At 36.9% G+C, this 27,307-nt stretch overlaps 4 protein-coding genes and 1 pseudogene across 4 annotated transcripts; 2 read left to right on the top strand and 3 right to left on the bottom strand.

The window, feature by feature from the left end:
• Window positions 1–610: 610 nt before the first annotated feature.
• LOC109015888 (BTB/POZ domain-containing protein SR1IP1-like) lies at window positions 611–3,830 on the bottom strand. The gene is made up of 5 exons (XM_018952128.2): window positions 3,387–3,830; window positions 3,158–3,227; window positions 2,294–2,908; window positions 1,675–2,214; window positions 611–1,393 (listed from the first exon to the last, which is right to left on the bottom strand). Exons 1-5 carry the CDS (start codon window positions 3,512–3,514, stop codon window positions 848–850), a joined length of 1,899 nt encoding a protein of 632 aa, XP_018807673.1. The 5' UTR covers window positions 3,515–3,830; the 3' UTR covers window positions 611–847.
• A 9,404-nt stretch (window positions 3,831–13,234) lies between these two features.
• LOC108981050 (ribonuclease III domain-containing protein RNC1, chloroplastic) lies at window positions 13,235–18,313 on the top strand. The gene is made up of 5 exons (XM_018952120.2): window positions 13,235–14,195; window positions 15,957–16,161; window positions 16,485–16,685; window positions 17,200–17,286; window positions 17,435–18,313. The coding sequence occupies exons 1-5, from the start codon at window positions 13,411–13,413 to the stop codon at window positions 17,750–17,752; spliced, it is 1,596 nt and encodes a 531-aa protein (XP_018807665.1). The 5' UTR covers window positions 13,235–13,410; the 3' UTR covers window positions 17,753–18,313.
• On the bottom strand, window positions 14,348–14,466 carry LOC118349129 (annotated as a pseudogene).
• Window positions 18,314–19,028: 715 nt separating the features above from the next.
• Window positions 19,029–24,485, top strand: LOC108981052 (casein kinase II subunit alpha-2). Its single transcript, XM_018952125.2, has 10 exons — window positions 19,029–19,461; window positions 20,162–20,291; window positions 20,644–20,838; window positions 21,529–21,686; window positions 22,235–22,325; window positions 22,485–22,550; window positions 22,949–23,031; window positions 23,354–23,417; window positions 23,502–23,570; window positions 24,190–24,485. Exons 1-10 carry the CDS (start codon window positions 19,154–19,156, stop codon window positions 24,247–24,249), a joined length of 1,224 nt encoding a protein of 407 aa, XP_018807670.1. The 5' UTR covers window positions 19,029–19,153; the 3' UTR covers window positions 24,250–24,485.
• A 1,042-nt stretch (window positions 24,486–25,527) lies between these two features.
• On the bottom strand, window positions 25,528–27,307 carry LOC108981054 (uncharacterized protein At2g23090-like). The gene is made up of 3 exons (XM_018952127.2): window positions 27,108–27,307; window positions 26,723–26,763; window positions 25,528–25,994 (listed from the first exon to the last, which is right to left on the bottom strand). Exons 1-3 carry the CDS (start codon window positions 27,178–27,180, stop codon window positions 25,875–25,877), a joined length of 234 nt encoding a protein of 77 aa, XP_018807672.1. The 5' UTR covers window positions 27,181–27,307; the 3' UTR covers window positions 25,528–25,874.

A 27,307-nucleotide genomic window follows, 5' to 3' on the forward strand; every position in this document is an offset into this window, starting at 1 on the left:
CAAAATTTTGAGAAACACAATTATAAAATTAACCCATATCTATGGTGTCTAAATTCTACTACATTAATCAATTATCAGAATAAAACAATTCAATAAAATTGAAATTTATGTGAAAATTACAAGTGACGTAAATAAGGTTGATTGTTCCATACCTAACCCTAGTTACATTCCTTTTCACAAATAGTTTGTGGGCTACATGTGTTGAACTTTTTAGTAATTTAGTAACTATATAAAGAAACTCTTTATTTTAAATAGGACCAAATCTATTTTTTGCAATTATATATATTTATATATTTAGCTATATGTAAAAATTATTTTATTTAGAATTTAATAGCCAAAGGGTCATAGAGTAAGGTAAGTTTGGAATCTTTGGATTGTGAGTCGAGATAAAACGAGTTGATATGAAAGTTGAAAGTTAAATAAAATATTGTTAGAATATTATTTTTTAATATTATTATTATTTTGAGATTTGAAATTTTAAAAAAAATACAATAATAAGATAAAATAATATAAGATGAAACACTTTTGAATCTAAACGGAGGTAAATCTTGTCAGTGAATATGCCAATATGATATTTCTGCAACAGATATCAGCTTGATGGGAATATAAGTAAGATTACACTCAACAATTTCACCATTTATATCCTCCAGCTTTGAATTATAAACTTAAAGTCTCGTGGAAAACATCAGACATAATTTACAACGATTTTACACAAATGAAGTTGAAAAAGGAAAACAAAAGCAGGCAGAAGCCGCAGCTAGTCCTCTTTTCAAGCAAACAAAGCAACAAAGACACTAGACATCACAGCTAAACTACTAACAGAGCTCAGAAACAAATTACTAATGTCTTAAGATATGGAGTGCCGGCGATCCTTGTTGGGTTTCATCCGACCTATTATATTGGCAGTGGCACCATCACTTCGTATGAAAGGAGAAAGCCGCCCAAGTTTTTTGGACACACTGCTTATGAAAGATTTTCGAGGCAGGGGAGGCTTATCTGCAGATGGCAGTGCGTTTTTCATTGGACTGCTTACAGATGAACTATGTGTCGACCTTTCGATTTCTTTCAGTTTCATTTTCAGTTTCATGAGCTCTATTTTCAAGCCCTCGTTCTCTCTTCGTAAGCTGGAGAGCTCATCCGAAACCGGGCGGATATCAGTGGAGTATAAATTTAACTTGGAAGGTAGGGTAGGGGAATCTGCATCCATGAGGCCGCCACCGCCATTCATGACATCTCTAAGGCGTTGTTGCTCATAATAAAGCACTTGAACCACGGTTTGAACAGGAAGGCGTTCATTCTGAGCAGCATGTGCACAGGCCTCCCGAGATAGTTTCTGACAGTCCATCAAGCTGCAAACTTTCTTTCTCTCCAAGTCGCCTAATGCAGGATGAGCCTGTAAAGTGCAAACAGAAAGGTGGATTGATAAGGCTACTAGATTTCAGATTTCTTTGCTTCGTTTCTTCTTATAATTTGAGAAGACATCTTTGATCACCACCTAATTAGCGTCTAAACCTTTTGATCAAGAAAATAAGCACCTAAAGCAATCTTTTAGTTTGAATAAAGTACTTTATAAGGTCTATATCATATTTAATCGTTTGAGATGCTTAAAGAAGCTGCAGTAAGCTTAAAGCGACCATGTTGTACAAGAAGGAATTTGAAAGTGAGAGATTGCACCTTTAGGTAGATATCTATGGCTCTATAGATCCCATCTTCTGTCACCCTCGGTTGTTCTGGGATGAGTTCACCAAGACCAATGAACCTTGAAACAGATAAGTTTCGATCAGTGGCTATTTCAGCAAGGTAGTTCTCCATTAGCTTCACAACCCGTTCCAAGTCACTTGGTGGAGGAGAAACATACTCATCTTCTGCATTGTAGATCAAGCGGTTCCCATCGATTTCATATTCAAGGAAATTCATCAGGATCCGCTGCACTGTATCCACGTCAAACAATGTGTCCCCGGTAAAGGAATACGAAGGAATCAAGAGGTCATCCAAAACAGCGTGGCCTAATTGCATGCCCATCCTCTTCTCCAAATCAAGCCGGCAAGCAACTGTTGTCTCAAGAAATATTGCAGCTCGAAGCAGCATAGAGAGAAAGCTTAAAGACATTGCCTTCTTTTCCCTCGGCAAAAGACTTACTATTGTTTCTAATACAACCCTCTTCTCGTGTTCTTGTGATGGCTCAATTTTCTTCCTTCCCCTTCCAAAGATTTCCTATACCAAATTGGAATTGAGGTTAGCCACAAAACCACAGAAGTGGAACAATTTTGATGTATTTAGAGTAGGATCTCACCAAACCTCGCAGAGATTTCTGTGCATAGAGCATTAGTATTGGACCGAGAGCATATTGTTTAAAACCTCTAGCCATCATTGCAATCAGAACTCGGTGAAAGATATCAATTCTAAGAACAGTTAAATCCTCAGCCCACCAATCAAGAATGGCCTTTGAGTGAGAGACTGAAGAAGAAATGATACCCTCGTTGACACCCTCAGCCCTTCTTGACGTGCAGAATTGACTCTCTTTGCAGGCTATATATGCAATGGCATCTATGCATCGGCTCACCAGTTTTACTCTCTCTGCTATTGGAAGGAGGTTTTGTGACACATGTAAAACGGAAACCGCCCCTGCGAGGCTCGTGAGCGTCACTTCATTCAAGTAGGCTTCAGTTCTTCCCACTAAGTTTCCAACAGCGTAGTCCTCAGTCATCTCTAGATACTCTGCCACGCATCGTAGTGCAGCAATATTTTCTGTTGTTATCTCAAAATTTATGCCATAGCAGAATTTAGCTGCAAGCTCGAATGCATCTGCCCCGCCCGGGAGTTTATGGAGTTCAATGACAGAATGCTCAGCATCACTAGACTCAGATACCAGTTTCCTTATGTATCCACACTTTGAGACTAATGGAAACTGCAATGGAAGTAAGTAATAAACAGAAAAACTCAATAAAACTGTGCATTAAAATGGAATTCTATGTTAGATTCATGTTGTTTGGAGTTATAAAGGTCATAAAAACAGCAGAAGGAATACAAGCTAGGCCATCGAATACGCTTCTGTTATCATGTTCTGCTTCAACTACCGAGTATTTTTCCTATTATTGAATCTGTAAGATAATCCGGTACTTGAAACTGTAAAGCAGGAATTAGGATTGGATTTTACCTTATGCAAGGAAAAAGAGCCTTCTCCAGCATGAATGGTAACATCACTTGGGATCTCCTGGGAGAAAATCCTGTAAAAAGTTTTAAGACACCATCTTTAATATTTCTTCACCTAGTTTCCTTTTCAAGAAAATCCACCAAACAGTGAAGATATAACAGACATGATTTCCGCATTGTTTTAGAACAAACCCAGTAAACCAATTAGGAAGACATTTAGAAAAGAAGCAAACCATTCACTGGTTCTCTTCAGGGCAGTGGAAAGAAGCTCCTTCTTAGAAGACATGTGAACAGTGGTGGTTGCAGTCTCCTCCTGAACAAGATCCGCCATAGCCGATGAAACTGAGGCACCTCTTTTCATTGTCAACTCTCCATAATATAATGGATGATGAAGCAAGGAAGAGAAAAGAAAGACTGAGAGGCAATTCCTGTCTAAGGTTGTGGTACTGAAACAACTCCCATGAACATGTCATCCCCTGTACTTTTTTTGTTTCTTCTTGACACTTTTTTCAAACTTTCAATAAGAAGTTCGACTGAGCTGTTATGCAGGAAGCCAGCAATTAAAAGAATAAAGGCTGAAACTGCAGCTCTCCTTTCTCTAATAACTGCATTATCCCACTTCAGCTACAATAACAATCATCAACGTTTCACCATTTGGTCAATCACCCAAAATTGGCCTCCTGCGTTTTGCTAAAGATGTCATATAAGTAGGGAAATGAATGGCAGTATGGGCATTATTACCAGAAACAGGGGTAAACAGTAGATTTTAGTGTGTGGTGAGGGGCTCATAGAGTTGTGTTGAAGGGATGAGATTAGTTCCATGCTTATTGGCGGCTAACGAGTATGACTTTCCACGTGGGAATTATTCTCACCCACAAAGTTACTGATCCTCCAATTATTCCTCTTTTCATTCTTGCAATTTCATTGCAAACTAAGATTACCCATAAAGGGTAAATTACATAACTTGCCAAAACCCCAAGTAACTACTGAAATAAAATTAAGGACAAGTCGTAACATGAAAGGTGCAGGTGCAATGTCGATACCATTTATCCACTATTTTTCATTTTTTAAGCTATTATTAGGATTTTTTTAAACATGATAATAGGACTGAATGTCAGTATTAATTAAGAAATGAGCGTAGGAAAAAAAATATTATCATTAATCTTATAACATATATATTAATCAGAGTGAATGATTAAAACCTAAAAACTCGAATATTCAGGACTAGCTAGTAAATGATGTTATATTCATGACCTTGTAAAACTCATGAATCCCTCTTTTGGTTTTAGTACGATCTTGAGAATGCTGAAAGAGAAAGATGAGAGGATCACTGTGATGACGACTTGGAAACTGTGACTTCATACCATGAACCCAAAAACTCATCTGTCATTATTCAGATTTCAACTGCATGTACTTGTACGTTCTTATCAACATTGAGGGAATGAAACTTTCTTTTGAAGGCTCGGGTAATAATATATATGAATTAATATATATACATCATACATGCAGTGTTTCATGACTTTTTTGGATTGAAATATACCGACAAGTTAGACTTCTCCATCTCCAATTAATGGGGTTAAATTGCAGACACCAGAGCCCTTGAAGATTAAAAAAAAATGGGCATCATTAACGTATCCTAATTAATTTGGAACTTAATTATCATGCCAAGCCACTTGATTTCACGAAAATGCTTTGCAACTCTCTGTGGCCGAGAAACCTTCTTCAAGTGAGGGTAGGCCAGAACAAATTACACAATCAAATCAGAGAGAGAGAGAGAGAGAATGGCCAGTTGGTTGGACTTATCCTGTCCAAATTGAGATTGATAAAAACATGAGTAATACAATATACAGTTACGAGTTGATCAACAAGCGTTGTACTTCTTTTAAAAATGAGTTGAGTCTATTATTAAAAAATTAATTAATTAATTAATTTTTTATGTAGATATCATATTTAGTTATTTTTTTTAAAAAAAATATGCAGCGATTGTACACTCTGTAACTACAAATATCATTTCTCTAAAAACATAGTTTTTGGCCAGATGGGAAAGAGTACTAAATTCTACTGCTATATAGCATGTGAATGTGAATGATCTGTCCAGTGTCCCCATATATGGCCATCACCAACCAAAAAGGGTAGCAAATTTGGAATTGAATGCTAGCAAATTTTGATAACCATCATGACCGGTTTATGCAGAGGGATCGAGATGGAGAGATCGGTGATAGCATGTCCCTCCTCAATAAATAATTGTGGTTCTCGAATTTATTAGAACAGATCAAGCTCTTGTACACATCAAAGGCCTCACTCCGGGATGCCCCGTTCACATCATACAATTTAAGGCCTGTCTATTTCATATGTTGATAGATCATCGGAAGGATTATATTTCAATATATATCCAATATCTATATATGCATTAGAATTCAGATCTATCCATAAAATGAATATTTCAGCCCAGCTAGCATGTTATAACTTATTTCAGTGGGGCTATTGATGTTCGAATATGGTCAAAATATGTCTGTACGTACTCTTTTGATAATAATGTTCTTTATGAATTATCTACTAGTGTTCAATTTATAGCTGCATGCATGTCTCAAGAAATGTACTTATACGAAATAATATTTAGTATACACAAAAAAAATGTATTATATAATATATATATATGTAAACACCATTAAAAATAATAAATAAAATGAATAGATCAAAATATTCTGAACTATATATTATTTATGTATATATGAATAATTACCAAGTACTTATCATCAATATGTATCATATGTTAATATCATCACAAACCTAATTATATATATATATATATATCAAATCATCCTGATCTTCATAATTTCCAGGCCGGGAGAGGAACATTAATATAATTGACGCGGGAGTACTATTCTAGCAATCCAATTTATAACTAGAAGTACGTATAACAGGATAACGAGTATGGTTGGCCTACATGGAAGGTTTAGATTCCCTTTACAAATATGGTTCCCTATGTGCGGGTGGAGGGTTAGGGACCATGGAACTATGGGACTGTCAATAAATTAATTATGATTTGCATATCCGACACCTATATAGCTATATATATTAGTAGCTAGCTAGACGTACTGTGATAATTCACATATGTATAGTATAAATAATACCTACACAAGGCCCACAATCAAGGCAATAATTTTCACAAGCTCCATAGACTCGATCGAGATTCTTGCCGACTTTAGGATTTGGCACCTTCAATGTGTAGAATCTATCCACCTGGCAATTGCTGATGATATGGTCCGGACTTGTCACCTCAGATCAGCAGCTTATGTCTCCTAGCTTATTTACTTGACTTGGGTAAATTATTGCTTCAAAGGATCTCATCCACAAATTAAGATCTAAGATGGAACATGTCAAAAGGAGATCAAAACCGAGCCAAGCAACACCACAAAATTCGAATTAATGCATGTTCCCTTGGAAGCTACGGTACTGCATTTCACATTGCACTCTATTTGCTTGTAATTCAGTGGTTGTCTGAAAAAGGATACTGAATTTGGTACGAGACTACTCCAAAGTCATGATACGACAAATAGCAGAGAGGAAAAAAAAGGCTATATATCGGACACACAAATATATATAATGAAGCCAACATACGGCCCTAGCTGCAAGCTGTACGTTTCTTTTATCATGTATGTAGTTGTGGAGAATCTAATTAGACAGATAGCTAGATATATTAATACTAGCGGTTGGGCAATGCCCGGTTGAAAAATAACTTATTTTGTAAAATATAAATATGTTTTGGATTAAAAAAAAAAACATAATCTTAAGTAAAATAAATAATATATAGAGAATTTTTTATGAACTCAATTTCTACACCTAACAAGTGAAAAGAGATGTGGAGAATTTTTGTGATAGTGATAGTACTTCACTGCATAAATCGAAGCAATCCAAGCGAAGAAAAAAAAAATGAGAAGTGGTAAAATGAAGGGTTGGATTTAAATCTTAAAAATTTTAATGTACCAGCAGCAGCTTCGTCCTTCAAAAAACAATACACGTAGACATCATATCCTTAGATATGATTTGGATCGATGTATTAATAGTAGTGACATGGTTTGTGAATAGTAATATATAAAATTATTTGATTTTAAGTGTATGATATAATATTATTCTCTTAAAAATGTTCGGTAAAACTTTATCTTTTACTTAATGATGAAAAATTAATATTTTATAAATTAAAGTTAATTTTAAGTGTATGGTAGAATATTTATATTTTAATTATTTGTTTTATGTTAGTTTAAATCAATATTTAAACTTCTATTGTTAGATTAAATCTGAAAATTAAAGATGAAGGGTTGGAATTTAAAACCTAAAAACTAACATTTTCTCCCACTTTTCCTTTCTCACTCTCTCTCCTTCCCCACGCACGTTTGCCTAATTTAGTTAATTAAGAATATTATCGTATTTAAATTATGTTAAAACTTAAATTATTTATATAATTTTAATTTCTTAAAAATATTTAGTAAAATTTTATCATTTATTTAATGATGGAAGATTAATATTTAATAAATTAAATTTGATAGTTTATGTATAATATGATATTTATATATTAATTATTTAAATTTTAAATTAGTTTAAATCAATGTTTAAATTTCTATTATTAGATCAAATCTAAGAAATTAAAATGAATGATTGAGATTAATTTCTTAGAAATATTTAATAAAATTTCATCGTTTATTTAATTTATTTCAATATTTTTAATTAAATTAATATTTATGTATATTTAAATCAGTATTTAAATATTTTATTGTTAAATCATTTTGAAGACCCCAAGACGAAAGAACTGGATAAATGCCTATAGCTTCTTTCTTCTTCCTCACTTTTCCCTCCCATCTCTCTCTCCTCCCTCAGCTCACGCATACGCGGTACGCTGCCCCTCTCCCAGCCGAATCTTCCTCTGCCCAGCCCGACGCCGCCGTGCGTCGGTGAGCCCACCACCTCTTCCACCGGCACCGCCTCAGTCCGGCGAGTCCCCCCACACCGGTCTCCCTCTCTCTTCCTCTCTCTCGGCTGTGCACAGCCCGAATGGGTTTGATGTTGCTGCGCCGCCGTGCGCCATCCTCCGGTGCTACCACCTCCACGGTAGCCTCCTCTCCCACCGGCCATCCCCCTCCAGCGAGCTCGACCTCCATCTCCCTGTCGTTTGCTCCCACGAAATCCACCTCTCTCTTGCACGGGTTCTCCACACCCACGGCGGAGCTCCACCTCCTCTGGCCACCGCACCACCACCGGGACTTCCTTTAGCCACTGACCACCTCTCGTAGCCGTCCTCACGCCCAGCCGAGCCACCATGCATACTCACATTCCCTCACGGACGCCCACTTCCCCTTAGGCCACCTCCACCACCGTAATTTGTGGTGATTTTTTTTTTATTTTATGGTATTTTTGTTGTGAATTTATAGTGAATTTGCGGTGATTTTGTTAATTTGTGGTATTTTGGTGATGATTTTATGATGATTTTGCTTCGAGGATGTTTTGTGATTTTGCCGTGGTTTTGCTTCGAGGATGCCGTGATTTTGTGATTTTACCGTGTATTTTTGTGATGATTTTATGATGATTTTTCTTTGGTTTTGTGATTTTGCCGTGTATTTTGGAGGATGTTTTGTGAATCTGCCGTTTTGCTTCGAGGATGTTTTGTGATTTTGCCGTTGATGTCACTGTTCATTACTGTTCATAGAGCGATAGGCTCTTTTAAGTATAAGGAGATATTAATATATATATATATATTTATGTGTGTGTATGTGTGTATGTATAATGTAGTGGACACACAAATCATGTCTAGCTTCAGTTTAGCAACGTTCCGAGCCCATCGATAAGTAGGAAGAATGAGGCTAGCTATTGTGTGTCTTTGTATGTCCATGTGATTCATGAGGTCTATCTGATAATATTATTATATGCATGCATGCATATCTTCAACTATTCATTAGTTTTCGTAATTAATATTGCAAAATGTGTCTCAACAAACGTACGTAGAAATCAAATCAAGAAACGGAGTTGGTTCTGAATCGAGTAAGCAGTAAGTAGAAGTGTACGTACGTGGGTGTTGCAGATAGACAAAATGAAGGCCCGGCCTGCCTAGTAGTTTGGTAATCATGCTAGCTAGCTTCATTTAAAGAATGATCAAAATCTCCTTTCTATATATCTTGATTTAGTAATGCATACTGTTGAAGCAGTTGTTCTCGTCACTATTGCATGCATGCGGTTGCTATCGACCTATCGGTGCTGGTGTGACGGTACGTGTAGCTAGATTTAACATTCATGGGTCGGAGTCTGCATGTAGGACCTGATCAGTAATGAGGGTTGCTGACTATATATACCTATGCATGGAAGATGGAATTTTGTACTGTGTTATGTAGGGGTGATGGCGACGGGTACATCAATCATTAGCTATTTGATCGGAACAAGATCCTTGTGTACCATTGAGGGATTCATTACAACTTCAAATTGAAAATATCATCTCTTGAGGGGAAAAAATTCATGATCACATCTAAGGTCAAAAAGTCGTCTTAATTAAGAAACTGATCTTCTTGCTATATAAATTGTATTGTCTCGTATCCGAAGAGTTAGGGAGTCAGTTTCTAACACTAAAATCACATCCCAACAAATACAATTATATATAGACTCCAAATAACACAGGGAAACAATTTTATAACTCGTAAAACTCCTTTAGTACTAGTCCAAAGTATACATTCACAAATAAAACATCAACGAACTCTTCCAACATATAATAATAAAGAACTCCATAAAGTCTCAACAAAACCTTCAAGATTCCAAAATACCAATCAAAGAAAGTGACAAAACTTCCTAGTAAGCCTCTGAGGCCAATAAACTATTGTGCCCTTTGGTACTTATTTTGCTGCGTACAATTAATCTCGTCTTACTTCATCTTTTTGATTTTTTGTTGAACCATCATAATCATCTAAAAAATATTAAAGATATTATATGAGTTATCAACAACTTAGCAAGCAATGAATATATATTAATGTGTAAACATGAGTCAGTTATAAAATACAGAACAAAACAGATTATTAAAATATCAGAACGACAGTTAAGAAACATTTAATTCTAGGATATACAAAAAGTTCTTTAGCTTAAGCATAATTGAGTAGCATCATAAGAGAACAGATTCCATGTTTAACCTCGTGGTAAGATTGTGCTATCTCAGGTGGCCAAACTAAGCAGAAACAGAAGTGAAATCTTCTCCTTATATTATTAGCGCGCCGAGTGTGCACACAGTAAAGACAACTCAGAAACAGAGTTGTTGCTACCAACGCAATAACAGAGACCACAGTTTTACACCCGTGGTAAGATCGGGACGGAAGCAAAAACATAATGTCATGCCAGAAGGTTTTCTAATGCAACATATTATATCAAAACATGATGTTGAACAGTTACAAATCATATAATCATATACAAGTTTTCAGATTTAATGCTCGCTCTTCTAAACATTAGAGAACAAAGTATAAAAAATGTTCATGTCTCCACCAGTTATGACAGAAAAAAGAATAAGAAATAGTGCAAAAAAGCGACTGAGGTTGTTTTCATAATAAAACAAACAATTTTCATAAAGTAAATCTCAGTCTGTTTTTAGGCAAAGTCTAGTAAGAGCACCGCTTACCTGATTCTTGCAGTGTATTATCTAAGCCTTGAACTCGAACAAGAAATAGCTTTTCCACTAGCACACTACTGTTCATAAACTTCTGTCATGACAAACAACTTACACTATCCTACAATTTAAGTTCATCCCTTCCTACATCCACAATATTAAAGTCACGAGACCATCCAAACAACAAACCACATCACATAACCTTCAGGTTCTACCAAACAAACAGAGACTATCTAATTTTCCAATGAACACAACCATACATGCCACAAAAAAGAAACAGTGCGAAAAGCGAGACTATAAGATTACCATACCTAATTTCGTGCGGTGGCCCGTTGAATTAGAAAGCAATGCAACACTGTCTAGCTAGTGGCGTTGGAAATGTCCTGTGATATAGAGAAATCGGACGAACGATAGAGAGAAATCGATGTATACCTTGGCGGTGAGAGGCGCACGTTGACTCAGGTTGCCTCTGTCAGTCGTGACACAAAACAAAGAGCGAGAGAATGTCTGCGGCAGGGAAATTGAGGGATTAGTGTTGGCAATAACAGAGAACAAAATTTATTGGTGCGAAGATGCATAAACAGACTGAAAACTTATCGGTGTCAACGAGAGGAATATGGTGGCAGTGTGGATTGGTGGACGACGCGGGGCCGCCGGTTGCGATTTTGTGCACAAAGAGAGAGAGAGAGAGTAATAGTGAGAGGGGTACTAATTAATAGAGAGAGAGTGAACAAAAAGCGTGAGAGAGAGAAGCTTACCGTTGTTCAACAAAAATCCGATAATGGAGCTTGTCGACAACAAGAAATCGAGAAGCAGGCGGAGGAGGTGGAGGCATGTAGCACAAAACCCAACTGTTGGAGAGAGAGAGACAGAGAGCACAAATAGGAGAAACGGTGCACAAAGAATGTGGGGATTGGAGAGGGTAAAGTACGACATGAAAGTAACGGTAATGGGGCACGGGTGTAACAGAAATGGAAAGGGGAAGGGGGTGTCGGCACAGGGGAGAGGAAATAAAATGAATAGTCTAATCCTTACAAAAGAACCAAACGGTGTACTTCACACCTGGACTAGGTTTTCCTCTGTGCTTGGACCGAGTCTTACATAATTTTTTTGCAAACTACCATTATTAAAACTAGAAAGAGAAATGTAAGGTGAAATATACATCTCGGGACAAAATATATAAAGCATATAAGAAAAGTAAATCTGAAAATGATACTGAACAGTTAGTCTGGTCTCATAGTTTATTGTCCTTGTAATTGAATAGAAAGCGACCAACATAAAGATGATTGCTGACTTTGAAACGTTTTACACAAGAGGATATTACATTAAAATGGTATCATATGTTGCTTCTAACTGCACTACAATGGTATATAAATGTTTCTATTTCCAAATCCTCCATGTTTTCAAATAGGAGAGCATGCATGAATTTCGTTAGTTCCCAGCAAAAGAGAAACTCGAATCCACCTTTATTGGGGCTGAGGGTAAGATATCGATCTACTTCTCAAAGGGATGAAAAAAACTAGATAGTCACTGAATGGGATAGCAGATTGATTTCAAGCACCAACAAAAATAAGGACCGCTTGATGTTGTATTGTGAGCAACATTGATAACATCTAATATCTAAAAAAAATTAGAGACATAGAAGAGCAAAGAAAGAAGAAAAGGGAGAAAAGGGAAGTGAGGAAGATGGGAAGATAAGGGATGTAGAGTGGGAGAGAAGGGAGAAAGAAGTCCTCAAATGGGGCAGATTTTACAACAAAAGTGGGTGGGGATGGGATTTTTGGCTTTAGAGAAAGCTTGGAGTTGGGGATAAGAGGGAGGGAGAGTTGTATAGAGGATCTTTTCATTTAACTACCATATTTGAGTGGATGAAACGATACAATCTTAACTACCGAATTTTAATTGAACATGCACGCTCTTGACTTTTTGATAATTTGATGATGTAATATAAAAAATATGTGAATGAGAGGAAGTTAAAGATGTATTTTTCTTTTTAACATCTAAATAGCATGGTTTAAAAAAACAAATCTAATATCATGGAGGCCTTGATGGCATAACACTCAAATCTTTAAAATAGAAGTCTTGGATTTGATTCTGAAAAAATCTACACAACCTCTTACTATTCACACAACTTTCACATATAACATTTTTTTTAATTTTTAATTTTTTATTTTTTATCAAATATTTAATATATGAATAATGAATAGAAAATTGAATTAATTTTAAAAAAATAAACTCAAAAAAAATTTAAAAAATATTAAATTTTTTTTTTTAAAAAAAATGATGTGTAGAAATAGAGAGGTTGTATAGGATTGATCTTCCACCCTCCCATACCCCAAAAAAACAAAAAAAAGGCTGAACTTGAAGGGCATCTCTCAAATACGTGCCTCAATTACGGCGTCGTTTCTCTCGCCAAACTGCCACTCCCTCGGGTAAAATATCTCCCATCATACCGTCCCGTAGATAGCATCGTCAAGTCGTTTCTTATCCGCTCTCCCTGCGAAAGCCCCCTCAAAACCCTCTCTGCTTCACTGCCTCCGAAAACCCTTTCGCTTCAATGCCACTACATCAGGTAATTCGTACTCCTTGATTCTTCTCAACTCCTACACTTTGGATTCCCCTACTCAATGGAACTTTCATCTTCCTTCGTACACTTTCACACATGCAACAATTGCTCTTCTTCATCCTCCTTCTCCCCCTTCCCAATCCAAACCTACCGCAATTCCACCAACCCCACGCGGAGAATCCTTCGTATCTATGCGGTGGCTGTCGACCCACAACAAGAACTCCCCAAGAACAGCCCCCAGAGGCTTCTCAAGGAGCTGGCCGAGCGCAAAAGAGCCACTTCTCCCAAGAAGAAGTTTCCCCCTAAGAGGTTCATTCTGAGGCCCCCATTGGACGATCAGAGATTAGCCCAACGGTTCCTCAACAGCCCCCAGATGTCCCTCAAATCGTTCCCCTTGTTAAGCTCTTGCTTGCCGTCCTCGCGGCTCAACTTCGCTGACAAGACCTGGATGGAGGAGTACCTGCTCGAGGCGAAGCAGGCTCTGGGGTACCCTTTGGAGCCCTCGGACGAGCGATTCGGGGACGATAACCCGGCGAAGCAATTTGATACTTTGTTGTATTTGGCCTTTCAGCACCCCGCGTGCGAGAGGACTAAGGCGCGGCACGTTCGGTCGGGCCACTCGAGGCTTCTGTTCTTGGGGCAGTACGTGCTTGAGTTGGCGTTTGCCGAATATTTCTTGCAGAGGTATCCGAGGGAGTCCCCGGCTCCGATGAGAGAGAGGGTTTTCGGGTTGATTGGGAAGCGGAACCTGCCCAAGTGGATTAAAGCCGCGAGCTTGCAGAACTTGGTGTTTCCGTATGATGATATGGATAAGTTGAAGAGGAAGGAGCGCGAGCCGCCCGCGAAGTGAGTTTCTTACTGTTCTTCATTTTAGTTCAAATGCAAAACTTTCGCTGTTGAACAATGTGGTAATTAATTGAGTGGGTGTCTTACTGAAGTTGAAAGTTATAGTCTTTCCAGAAGTGGGTACTGTGCTTTTTTTTTTTGATAGTTAATAGGAAAATTTTATTACCAAGAATAGGCTAAAATGATGTGGTCTGATGGACCACGTAGCAGATATTAGACTGATAAGAACAGATACTACACTTGATCTTAGCCAAAAGGCCGAGAAAGGTATAGAAGACTTGCTGTGCATCTGATTCGTCATTGATTTGATCATAATGGTAATTGAGGTTAAGAGTGTCTCTTGCCAGAATTTCCCATAAATTTACTTCTAATTGAGTGCCAATCTTAAGAGTGTTGCTTGATTCACAGATGCCTGCACCTTTTTATAGGGATGCCTAATGCACTCTCTATGATCCCATATTGGGGAGTGTAGGTGGTAAATGGGATCTCACATTGTTTGGGACGTAGAAGTTTTTTGTTCTTTATAATGAATTCAGAGGGCTCTAATTGTACCAGTCCTTTTTGAGTATACTCAAATGTGGCCTCGGCCTTCTTTAGGACATTACAAAAATAGTATCAAAGCCAATCTCAACCAGAAATGTGGGATTTTAGCCGTGCCACCTATAGGATGGAATGGTTCGATGAGGATGTTGAGAATTTATTAGGGGAGATTATGATTCCCCATATTGAGGAGTATCGGTGGTGAATTAAGGAGTATAGGTGGTGAATAAGATTCGACATTGCTTGGAGGGAGAAGTCCTTGCTTTTTATAATGCATCCAAGGGGCTTTAATTGTACCATTGACTAGTTCTTTGAGTATAGGCTCAGATGTACACACCTGCTTGCTTTAAAAACTCTTGCCTTGAAACGTTCTCACATAGGCTCATAAATTCATTTCAAAGTGTTCGATGAAATGAGGAACCATTAACTTTGAAAGCTAAAGCTCATTAATGCGTGCATCAAGTAAGCAATCATTCTTATCAAAATCAAGTAAGCAATCACATAGGCTCAGAAATGACAGTTAGGCTCTGAGATTGTACATTCTTGCCTTCCAACAGGGCATGCCTTAACCAAGTACATTAGGCATATGGTTGCTGATGGCATGGAGCATCGAGATGGTTGCATTTTTTTCTTTATGCTCCATATTTACCCCATATGAGTTTCTGTAGACACGGTTATCAGGAAAAGAAAGACAAAAGTAAGTGTCCATATATTTCTTTTTTTTGTTATTGAAACCAAGTATCCAGGACAAAGTCCCGACTAATGAGCAAGAGGTTGCTATCGTCAGAACTGTATATGTGATGGTATAGCAGAATTAGTTCAAGTCAATCACTTCCTACCCATCTATTGGAGGTGGAAATTTGATTGTTGGAAAAAATGTGTCAATAGAAATTCAGCTTAGACTTATCAATGGTACAGTACTCTATGCTATGAACTTGGTTATTCTTTTGCTGAGGGCTATGAATACCCTATCTGACAGATGAAATGTCATGTAACTATTATGTAATGAGAACAGTCAAGCAAGATCTTGCCTTCCTGCAGTGGATTAAAAGTTAGCTATGAGTCTTTTGTTTGCTGTTGTAAAATCATTTACCATGATGTGTTTGATTTTTCCCATGAGAATTCATAATTGACAGGCAGAAGATAGATTTTTTATTTGTTCAATGCTCATAATTGACGGGAAAAACACACTGAGTTCTAACTTTGGTATGATGGGAGCAGGTTTGTATTCTGGGCTTTGTTTGGTGCAATATATCTTTGTTTCGGTATGCCCGAAGTATATCGGGTTCTTTTTGAAGTGTTTGGCATGGACCCAGAAGATGAGGACTGCCAACCAAAATTACGAAGACAACTGGAAGATGTAGATTATGTCTCTGTTGAGTTTGAAGGCAAAAAGCTCAGCTGGCAAGATGTTGCAGCCTATAAAGTAATTTTCTGTATTATTTCTCCACCAAATGTAAACACGGAGTCTAATCTTGTGCACATTATAGGCACACCCAAGCTTGACCGATGTGGACTATGGACTAGATGTTTTAGACTGGACAAGTTTCTAGATTTGGTCGTTTTGAATTTGGATTTTTGAATTATAAAAGGAAAGTAATTTTGAGGTCTAATTATGTTAATCAATATTAAAGTGAGTAGGTAGTCTTGCATATATTTGGTTGCTGAATACAATTTGAATGTTGAAACGTTAACTCTAATCACGTTGGAAGGAATCCCACATAATTTTTCTTTTTAACCTCTTCACAGCCTCCAGAAGAGGCTCTTTTTGCACACCCAAGGCTCTTCAGGGCCTGCGTTCCACCAGGCATGCATCGGTTCAGAGGCAATATATGGGATTATGAGAGCAGACCCCAAGTTATGCAAGCACTGGGATACCCCTTAGCAATGAAAGATCGAATTCCAGGTATCACTGAAGCCCGGAACATTGAACTTGGACTTGGGTTGCAGGTAGTTCTTTTGCTGCCTCTTATTTCACTTTTCTTCGTTCTTCTTAAACACATGCATCTATTACCCATTGATTGTAGCATGTTGTTTTTTTAATGCATTTCTGATGAAATTTAGAAGAAGTTTAGGGAAAAATTATATAAGCAACCGTGCTTGTAGATAAAGTTGTCTTGCCTGATGTCCTTTACAATTGTTTTGTTGTTCTATGATTAGTGCCATACAATTGATGCACAGATAAAGTTCAATGGTGTACACTTGGTGAACCATTTTATCAACCATCTCTCAACACCTTAAACTCCCAATCATCATGATTCGTATATGGCTCAGAACTTCTACTTGGTATTTTTTGATATATATATATATATGTATATGTATATATATGAAGTCAATTCAATTTAATTTTTGAATACCTGGTTTAAATTATGTATATATGGTTAATTGTCTGACATTTGTGAAATTTTACTTTTTACTTATCTACTGTATCCTGATGTACTGTTTATTTCTCATTGAAATACAGCTTTGTTTTCTACATCCGTCAAAGCACAAGTTTGAGCATCCACGCTTTTGCTACGAGCGATTAGAATATGTTGGGCAGAAGATCCAGGTAATAAATGTTACTGCAATGCAATCCTCGTGATAGTAACCAATGCATTATCACTCGGTTTAAAAGCACAATCCAGACTTTGTTTTACCCTTATATAATGTGGAGGAAATGAGACATCTTGATATTTGTGTGTCTTTGTCTGGTTTAGGATCTTGTGATGGCGGAGAAATTGTTGATGAAGCATATAGATGCCCCTGGTCTGTGGCTACAGGAGAGGCACCGGCGGCTTCTCATGAACAAGTTCTGTGGGAGGTATTTGAGGGACAAGCATCTCCATAGCTTTATCATTTATTCTGAGCAGGTTCAAGATGCATTCGAGCACAATCGAAGACTGAGGAACCCAGCTACTTCTGCTGTTCAACAAGCCCTTCATGGGCTAGCATACACTGTTTACGGGAAGCCTGATGTAAGACGCCTCATGTTTGAGGTTTTTGATTTTGAGCAAGTCCAACCTAAAGCCGTGTGAAGATGTAAGGGCATGAATAGGAATCCAGGGTAACATATGATGAAAGCATTTGCATTCTCTACAGACTTGACCCTTTTTTACAAATGAGGTATACTTCCATCCACAGCTTGTTGCAGATCCAGTTCGTCTTAGCAGGGCTTATGTAATGTAGATTTTTAAGTAATGTTGGTTGGTTATTTCAAACTCCATCAAATGCTTTAAACTCAAGTGCCATGAAAGCTTTGGGTTCTAAAAATTTCTTCTTCGGGTGGGCATTTTGTTTGTTTCCTGACAAATCTGGACCCCAAAAGACTGATTGCTAGATATAGAAGGCGTGTCAAGAAAGGAGCATACTACCCAAGCTTCGGGACCAACGTGAAAAGCTTCTTCAAGCCCAATTTGTGAGGAAAAAGGCTATATCTTTCTTGTGCTTTTCGTCTAAAAAAGATTGGCGAAAGCGCCTGAGGGATTGTTATTTTTTGTTTGGACGTTGTTGTTATAGAAAATTAGCAGCATTTTTATGGGTTAGGTATTACCGTGAACGCCACCGAAGGGTTGACAATCGATTATAATATCATAGCAGCTGGACGTGAAAAGGGTTGTTCTCTTAGCATATCCATCACAGATCAAACATAAAAGTTGACAAAACTCCAAATAGAAAATTGAAGTATGACGAATGGAATAATATCTTTTTAAACGGAGTCCAATTCCTATACGATGCTGAAAATTATCTTTTTGAACTTTTTTTCTTTAACTTATTTATTCTTCTTTTAAAAAATATTGTTATTCCTTATAAATTTATCATTTTTTTCCCATTATTGACGGGTAGTGATTGAAATATAAAATTATTTCGAATGCATTATATCAACAAATATGATTGATAATAATAAAGATTTAAGATGAAGAGAAACATTATTATTTATTTTGTTGATTTGTTTAGAATATCTCTAGCTTGTAGCATGATAAAATCTATTTGGGATCTAGAAAAACAAAGTAATTTTCATAAAATTTTTGTTATCCATCTAAATTTTGCAAAAATAAAAAATACTCATCAATATTTAAATATATATATATTGGTATCTATCTTCTTCCTTTAATTCTAAATCTTAAAATTTAAGAAAAATTCTTCATTAGTTATTATTTACTATCTTATATTTTTTTAAAAAAATAATTTTATATTTTATGAAAAAAAAAATTATAAATATAAAATATGAAAGTGAATAATACCTTACGCTTTTTCAAAATTTAAATAAAAAAATCTTTATGGAAATGGGGAATCACTTGCCAACGTCATTTGATTCTCAAAGTTCAAACCTACACACACCCGCACAAAGGACAACATCCAATAATAAATTCCATTAGATAATTTCTGCCCTTGGTATCGTGCAACGTGGAAGTAGCGATGGGCTTCTGGCGCGGCTCATGAGAGATGCAGCACTTTTAGCCCTCCCCCGCCTCCACCTAGTCTGCACCCTCCTTTCTTTGGTTTCCCCGGTTGCGCAGTCCCCTATCCTGCGCAACCCCTCTTTTCCTAACCCTACCCACGACGCGATAGCCATCACCTCCTCCTCCAGCAACGGCAGCAATAAGGTCGATACGACCAACCTCATCGAGATCTCGTCTTCTCGCGCCCGAGGAGCCATGTCTTCCAAAGCCCGTGTTTACGCTGAAGTCAATGTCGTGCGGCCCAAAGAGTACTGGGATTACGAGTCTCTCACCGTTCAATGGGGGTATAAAATTTCGGAAGCCCTAATATGAAACCCTTTTTTCCTCTTGATTTTGTTTATTTATTGGCCCTCTTGTTTGGTTGGTTAGAAAATTTTTTAATGGTGATTACAGAAAAGATTTAAGATTTTAAATCATAGGCCTTATGTCTTAATAACCTGAGCTTCTAATTTTTAAAATTAGGTAATAAAGATCCTTTTCTGTTTTTGCTATTTTTCATAACTACCAAACAGAGCGTAAGATTTTTAGTTTTTTATGTATCTTCTTCGATTAATTAGCATCTAGAGGTGAGCTGTTATGATCGTTAGCCTAGCTCGATTATATCTTCTGCCCTATATGAAATAAGATGAGAAACCCCTTGATGTGATCACATTGAGTGTGAAGGGAATGGATTCAATTGATTAATTCTTGGTTTCGCTAATCACAAAAACCGCTCTTATAAAAAAAGAATTATAGAAGGCAGCACTTGAATTTATGAAGTTACAGATATTGTTTTAAAAATTTCCAACTGTGAAAGTTCTATTTATCGGATTGAGGTTGGTATATAGAGAATATTTGGCATGATTCGGTTCGAGAAGGGGATGATTAATGTTGTTCATGTAATCTGAAGTATCTTTAATTTTCGTTGTTAATGCATTTTTACTTTCTTTCGTGGTTATGTTAGTGATCCTTTGAAAATCTGAGAAAATTCTGTCTTCTTTTCAGTGATCAAGATGATTATGAGGTTGTGCGGAAAGTTGGAAGGGGGAAATACAGCGAAGTTTTTGAGGGCTTAAATGTCAACAGCAACGAGCGGTGCATAATCAAGATACTCAAGCCTGTCAAGAAAAAGAAGGTGAATTTTAATTGTAAACTCTATCCTTCAGGACAGTTAGCATGTCAGCAGAGTTGGTTTGTTTCTAAAGTACTACATTTTACACGATTTGGCACTTTGTTTGAATTTTTTATCTTGTTGTATTTATCATAATCCAACCTTGCCAATGTGAGAGGAAACATAGTGTTTCGTAACAAATGTGTGAGCTGTAGAGGATCATCTATCGATTGATTTAGATATTGTACTTACAAAAAAAAGAAAGATATTGTACTCTTTTGCTTGCTCTTGCTTGCCATTCATGTCGTTTTCTCTGTAAATGTAGGCGGATAACAATTAAGGATCAAGCATGATGTGCCTATGTTTCCTTTTGCAGATAAAGAGAGAGATAAAAATTCTTCAGAACCTTTGTGGGGGCCCAAATGTTGTCAAGCTTCTTGATATTGTCAGAGATCAGCACTCAAAAACTCCTAGCTTGATATTTGAGTATGTGAACAGTACAGATTTCAAAGTTCTTTACCCCACATTGACTGATTATGACATACGCTACTACATATATGAGCTTCTCAAGGTAATTTATGTGCTCACACTTTCTCCCTTCGACACAATTGCTCATTTTTGAATCTTGCTGGTAAATCTATTGCTTACTTGAGATGCTGCAATATTTTTTATGGGAAAAGAAATAAGACTATAGAAGGTTAACAGCTTTGTGGGAGGAGAGGAATCACGTTCATTAAATTTAGAATCGGGAGTGCTGATTGTTCAAACTTGCATTCTCCAGCTCCCTTCTTGAGTTTTGTTGCTTAATTTGGGAAATTTGGGATTTAATATCTCTTGAGGGGACATAATTGACAGGATCTAAAATTTTCCCTTATTTCATCCATGTGAAGTCATTATGTGGCAGTTTTTTTTCGGGGAATTTGGTCTAACACCCCCTGTGCTATGCGATACGTAGGTTTAGCAATTTTGTTTAGAAATAACCCCCAATGATGATTTGATTAGAAAGTGAACCTTTTGTTATCTTTCTGAAAAAATAACCCCTATGTTATGATTATATTAGAAAGAGAACTTTTTTTATTTTTCTGTCCATCAACGTTAACTGAAAATGTGCTGTAGATTAAAAATTTCCACTTATTTAATTTTTCCATTGTTATGGATTGAAACACTTCTCTAACTTGTTTTCCTTTAAGTAGTGACCTTTCATTGGTGTTGTAAATGCATTTTTACCAGGGGGACTGATTCTGATAACTTTATATTGCAGGCTTTGGACTACTGCCATTCACAAGGAATAATGCACAGAGATGTCAAGCCTCACAATGTTATGATTGACCATGAGTTGCGAAAACTTCGCTTGATAGACTGGGGTCTTGCTGAGTTTTATCATCCTGGCAAGGAATATAATGTCCGTGTGGCTTCAAGGTACTTTTCTAAGACATTAATAATTTCCTATAAATTGAAACATGCATCTTTTGAAAGTTTGCATTTAATGATCTTACCACCATAAGTTTTCATTATAGAACATTTGTAAGCAGGATGTGGGGTATGCTTGTGTCTAAAACCTGGCTGGGAACATGAGGATAATATCTGGTACATAGAACACCTGTTACAAAACACAATAAAGATAGTCTGAACTTTCTTATATAATGTAAGGTATATCGTTCATTTTGATAGAATTGCTTGTACGTGATAATATTAAATGGAATTAGTGGTTTTAGATACAAATGAGTGCACAAACATCTTTTATAAATCATACTTTGGGCGGAGGCACAAATAGAATTGCAGTGTATTCATTATGGGTTCTGCTTAACCTAAATTTGCATTATTGTCTGATACTGTGTTCACAGCGAAAGATCAAAAGGGGTTTAAATGTTTAAAAAAGTGTTCCATAATGTAGATTTAAGCTGATTCTCCAAATTGAAAATTCATCCTTCTGAAAAGATTGAGTATTTTCGTATTTTATTTTTCAGATACTTTAAGGGTCCGGAACTTCTGGTTGATTTGCAAGACTATGACTATTCCTTGGACATGTGGAGCCTTGGCTGCATGTTTGCTGGAATGGTAACAATTACAATGACTGGATTCTAGTAAAATACATATGGTGTAAAGCCATTTAAAATGTCATTTGGATAGCATGTTGTTCTTTGGGTACTTGTGCTTGCGCTTTTGAAGAAGAGTATTATATAGTTAGCTTGATCATTTCAGTTTCTGCTTATGTAGATATTTCGCAAGGAGCCATTCTTTTATGGTCATGACAACCATGATCAACTTGTCAAAATCGCCAAGGTAGTGATTATTCTGATTCGGCAAAAAAATAGAATTTATATACATCTGTCACAAGAAAATTAAATTGTTTTTTATCAAGTGTTAGCAGTTACTGTGGATGAGCTGAAGCAATTCTTCTTAGATGTAATTAGGCATGCTCCTTGTATACTACCAATGTACTTAGGCAATGCCTTTTATATCAATAAAATTTTACTTTTACCTATCAAAAGAAAAAAATGTATTAGCAGTTACTGTGTTTATGACTCCTGTTCACTATCTTTTTTCTTTTTTGGGTGTTCATGGGATTTAAGTGGCTTGGCTAAACAGTAATTCTTCTTTCCATTAAAATGATCTTTGATGTTACAATACTTTCCTTCCCCAGAAGAATTCCAGTATGAATTTAGTTGGTTGCTCTCCAGGTTCTTGGGACTGATGAGCTAAATGCATATCTGAATAAGTACCATTTGGAGCTTGATCCTCAACTTGATGCACTTGTTGGGAGGTAAGTTGGGATGAGCTTTCTCAACCTTGTGGAGTCAGTTCTTCGCTACTTGGTAAAAGATAATTTCACTAAACCATGACTTCCATAAGAATTTTTTTTTTTTTTTATAAGTAATAAGAGATTTTATTCCAAAGAATAGGCATAAGCCCAACTACACAGGACTTCCATAAGAATATATAATATTTAATGGTCCAGTTTTGCCTCAGAAGTGCTGCAATGAACACAAAAGATTGAAGTCCCTTCCATTCAATAATAAATCATCACATGCAGCCTCAAACCTTCTGTGGTCACTTGTTATTAATACGTCCAATACCTTCTGCAGGCACAGCAGGAAGCCCTGGACCAAATTTATTAATGCAGATAATCAGCATCTAGTTTCCCCTGAGGTCATTTTCTTTTTTCTTTTATATGAATCAAATTTTAGCTTATCAAGGTAATTGATTGATTTTTTAAAATGTATTTGAGTGCAGGCCATTGATTTTCTTGATAAGCTCCTCCGGTATGATCATCAAGACAGGCTAACTGCAAGAGAAGCCATGGTAATTCTGTTTGTTCTAATTCACTACTATGTCTCTCTCTCTCTCTCTCTTTTTTCCCTTCGTTGATATTAATTGATAACATAATTCATGCTTTCATTGACTTCAGTTACTGATAAAAAAAAATGCCTTCATTGGGTTCAATTAAATACTTATAAAAAGGGTTCAAACCCCTAGGGGTTGGCTCAAGTAGTAAAACCTTGGGTTTGTGGGTATGCTCCCCCTAGGTCTAAGGTTCAAATCCCCTTGGGTGCAAACAATTTCTAGGGGCTATCGGATTGGGGGATTTTTCCCTTGAATTACCCAAGGTGCATTTGCAGAAACTCCTTACCGAGGGCCTATGCACCCTTGAGATTAGTCGGGACGCTGTTCCAAAACACCCGGTGCCAATCAAAAACAGGGTTCAATCAAAATATAGTTCCATGCTATAATAGAAATAGTATATTGCCAGGGAGTATTCCTGGCTGTTCTTGTCGTTTTGGAGTGAGTGGGAAATAGTTGTTATGTTCCTTTGATTGAAAGTTCCCTGACATGCGAATTTTTTGTTGACAAGCTCAGTAATCTCATTATTATTCTTGGGTATACTAATCTTAGTGCTGCCATGCTTATGTTGGTACTGCAGGCACATCCATATTTCTCTCAGGTGAGGGCAGCAGAAAGTAGCAGGATGCGAACGCAGTAGGCTCTGATCGTATCAAGTCGGTATGTAAACAAACCAGAGGCCATGCTATATGGAATATGTATCATAAAGCCTATACAGTTTTATTGCTGCCTCTCACTGGAAGTAGGCAGTGAAACTTGTGTATGGGGGGGAGGGGTTCTTAAATGATTTTGTGAAGTCTGTTGTTTCGGTTGAATTAATGTGTTCTCAAGCCTCTACTTGATATCGGAAGTTTTACAATTTCGCTATTGTCTTTCTTTTGAAGCCCTTCACCATTCACTTTGTCGTCAATTAATGAGTGTACCTGTTAACATTCAAAGTCGGGGGTTTATAAGGTGAAATAGGAAAGCAACCGTTCAATTTGTCAAGCCCTCATTAGGAAAAGTCAATTCGTTTTAAGCACAGGTTGGTACGTGGTTTTTCATTTTGATTCAGAACAATATTTTAGTCTCTATCAACGTAAGCGTCAATGGAATGAATCATAAGCTCTTATCCTCAACCATCTCCATCTCAACTCAGCTCCGCGTATCCAATATTATCTCATCAGATCATGAAATTTCAAAAATAAAAACCCAAAATCCAAGAATTAGAAGAAAAAACTATACTTTCATCCCTTCAAAACTCTCAATTCCAATATGCCATCATGCGATGGGTCAAGGTCCCCTTTGTAGAGAAATTTACGGGTGGTCAACCCCTCTTGCACGATGATCGGGGCCACGGGGAAGTGGCAACAACCGGCCTGCTCTAGACGAACGTAGTGTAGAATAAGGAGCGATCATTACTCTTTCAATCTTTATTTTAATGTTTAATTCTTTAGTTATTTCACCTTTTATTTTATTTTTTATTTTAAGTGAGTAAAAAAAACGTATTCCTAAAAGAGTAGGATGTTTATGTTTGTGGCACAACCTATCAGAACAGAATCCGTAATGGATACAATTCCAAGAAAGATGGATGCACAGGATTTATTCCACATATCCATGGGAATATGGGATAACACCAATTCAATGGGCATAGTTCACCAATTCAATGGGCATAGTTCATTGAAACTGGAACCAAATTAGTTGCCTAACAAAACTTTGAAAAACCAACCCAGGTTAGTAGCAACAATGGTGCGGGCAGCCATGCCAGGCAGTCTAGTATAACTGGTTCTAGTAAAACTACAGAAGGGAAAATGTCTACCAGCCTTCCTTGAGTGGAGATATAGAGTGGCTGAGATTATAAAGACTAGTTTCTGCCATCTCCTGATTCCTGTGGAAATTTGAAACAGAAAAGAATGATGATTTCTCATACAGCTGAGGATATAAATAATAATGCATTCAGATGTGCCAGAATCAGTGTTTTAATAATAGCCACGCTTGGCTTCGCAACCCAACTTCATTATTGAAGATGCGTGGATCGAATACAGACTCTTCCAACCTTTCATGAACAATGGCACTCATTCATCATAATTAAACAAGTTTCCATTACAAGTGACAATTAAACACTCAATTCCACTTTATCAACGAAATACACAACACTCACTTCCCTCACTCATGCAGACAGTAATACAACATGCATAAAGCAACCTTGCTGTTGGACTTAACCCAATTGTAATAGAAAGATTTACATATTCTTAACCCATCTCCACATTCCTTTGTTGGTTTCATTCAGTTTTTGAGATGAGGGAAGCAAGTATAAACATCAGATTTGGGGTGCTTTGCTTCTGCATGTTCCCTGCACTTCACCTCGGTAGTGGTGCACATAAATGTCTGCATGCAAACCTTGCACTGCATTGAACATTTCACCAAAAACATTACTGACTCACCAAAAAATTGAAAGGAAGTAAATATGCAGGACAATTTTAGCTGAGCGAAGATACAGTTGCACCAATAGATCATATTCTCGACCAATGATTTGTTATAGAGATAACTAGTACTACAATGTTTCGCCTTAAACCCACAAGGGATTACGGCAATGATTTCATGCATTCCAGATGTGCAGGAAAATTTGGTTTGCTACAAATAATAAGAGCAATACAAAAACTACTCATGCCCAAAAAGCTACAATTTCACATCAACCTGGGATACTTGTATGTACCAAATAAAATGCTGCTATTGTCTAAAGACTCAAAACTTCTCATGCCAAAATAGGCACTTATTCTGATTTAAGTTATTCCACACTAATCATTTCACATATTCATTTCTTCAAAGTATCAGCCACAGCTACAGTAACTGGAGATGGGTAACAAACTCAAATTCTATAAAAGAAAAAACACACAAAAAAGGGAAGCTCAAAGCAAGATATGTTTGTTTTAAAGATTTTCTTGAAAATTTCTTAAATCAAGGTAACAACTTGTAGAGAGAGGTTTTTGCAAGTAACAAAAAACTTTATTGATGAGGATAATAGGCATTACCATTTACACAAGACGTATACAACAGAGAGGTCTAAATTTCAATAGTTACGCACTAATAAAGGGACTAGAGCGGCCTCGATAAAGATATCAACCAAATAATACCTGGATTGACATCGCCTTCTTGTTTGAATCTAGCTGGCTTCCTGAGAAAATCAATCAAATCACCCAATTAAGCACAGCAAAGATATATAGACCTTTGAAATTAGATTGAAATAATGGACGATCCCCAAACGGCTGTTTTTATATGAAATTGAAAAGGAATCTAAAAACAAAAATCATTTACTAATTCTCCACGTTATCTTGATTGCCCAGTAAAACCCACTATTTATGCTCTTACAAAGTTCAGCTCTGTGTTAGAAAGTGAGAACATGAGACGCAAAATGCCTAATTTGTTTAAATTTGCGGTTATATTCCCAGAAACCAAGTATAGTACAACGGAGAAACTTCAAAAAAAGAACGAAGGACTAAGGATGCGAAAGAATTTTACCCTTAGCGCCTTTTTGCTTCTCCAAGTTCTTCTCGCGTGCCATCTTCGCCTTTTGCCCGTTCCCTCCTCCCATGTCTGCAATGGAAAGAGATGAGAACCTGAAAACCCTAATTTCGACAAAGAGTCGCCTTTCGACACGAATCGGATCTGTTTATATTTGGGTACACACGACACTGCACAACTCTTGAGTCACCCGATGG

The sequence above is a fragment of the Juglans regia genome, chromosome 7, assembly GCF_001411555.2.
Source record: "Juglans regia cultivar Chandler chromosome 7, Walnut 2.0, whole genome shotgun sequence".
Taxonomy (NCBI): Eukaryota; Viridiplantae; Streptophyta; class Magnoliopsida; order Fagales; family Juglandaceae; genus Juglans; species Juglans regia.